This window comes from Apaloderma vittatum, unplaced genomic scaffold (assembly GCF_000703405.1).
Source record: "Apaloderma vittatum isolate BGI_N311 unplaced genomic scaffold, ASM70340v1 scaffold35350, whole genome shotgun sequence".
Taxonomy (NCBI): Eukaryota; Metazoa; Chordata; class Aves; order Trogoniformes; family Trogonidae; genus Apaloderma; species Apaloderma vittatum.
Window position 1 is genome coordinate 2,721 of NW_009693486.1, and position 701 is coordinate 3,421.

General features: G+C 65.3%; 1 protein-coding gene across 1 annotated transcript in view; it reads right to left on the reverse strand.

The window, feature by feature from the left end:
* Positions 1–424, reverse strand: part of LOC104281166 (zinc finger protein 335-like) — a gene marked incomplete at both ends in the record, with an annotated part of 3,138 nt that extends 2,714 nt beyond the window's left edge. The window contains 2 exon segments of the mRNA XM_009879073.1: positions 1–137; positions 347–424. The exon segment at positions 1–137 is cut by the window's left edge and continues 187 nt beyond it. Coding sequence (XP_009877375.1) covers positions 1–137; positions 347–424 — 215 coding nt within the window.
* Positions 425–701: the final 277 nt, after the last annotated feature.

Genomic DNA, 701 nt, shown 5'->3' on the forward strand with positions numbered 1-701 from the left:
CACCACTTCCAGCTGCTCGGAAGGGTCTGAGGGGCCGGGCTGGTCCAGGCACGTGGAGGTGGGTCCATCCGCAATGGCTTCTATCGCCAAGCTATTGGCCAGAGCAGAGGTGGCCACTTGGGACACCATGGGGGCACCTGAAACACAGAAACTAGCTCAGTTCACGCTGCACCCAGACCTGGGGCACAAGGCTGAAGATGAGCTCGGTAACAAGCTCGCACCCATGAGGATGCAGGTTCGGGTGCCGTGGCCAGAGTAGCTGGGAGGCCCCCTCCATGCCCCACGCCCCCAGAAAAGGCTCAGGGGCACAGACAGCCACTGGGAACACCCTGGGGTGCATCCTCACCATCGTCGGGGCCCTGCAGAATGAGGTACTGAGTCGTCTCCGCGCCGCCGTCCTCCGCGCTGGTCACAGCGATGCAGCCTGGGGAGGAGAGCAGAGCAGAGCAGAGCGGTCACCGCCAGACGTGGGCCCTGCGTAGTCACCGGGGCTCTCCCAGGCTCAGACGTAAGCGGGAAGGGATGAGGAAGGCCTGGCTCCAGGGACACAGCCTGCCCTGGGCTGGCACCAGGGCTGAAGGAGCAGCCGGACAGAGGAAGGGCCGGCCAGCACCGCAGCTCCTCACCCAACCCTCCGGCAGCTGCAGCAAGGCTGGGAGAGAAACCCCCGCAGATGAGGGAGCGCACGCAGGCACATACAC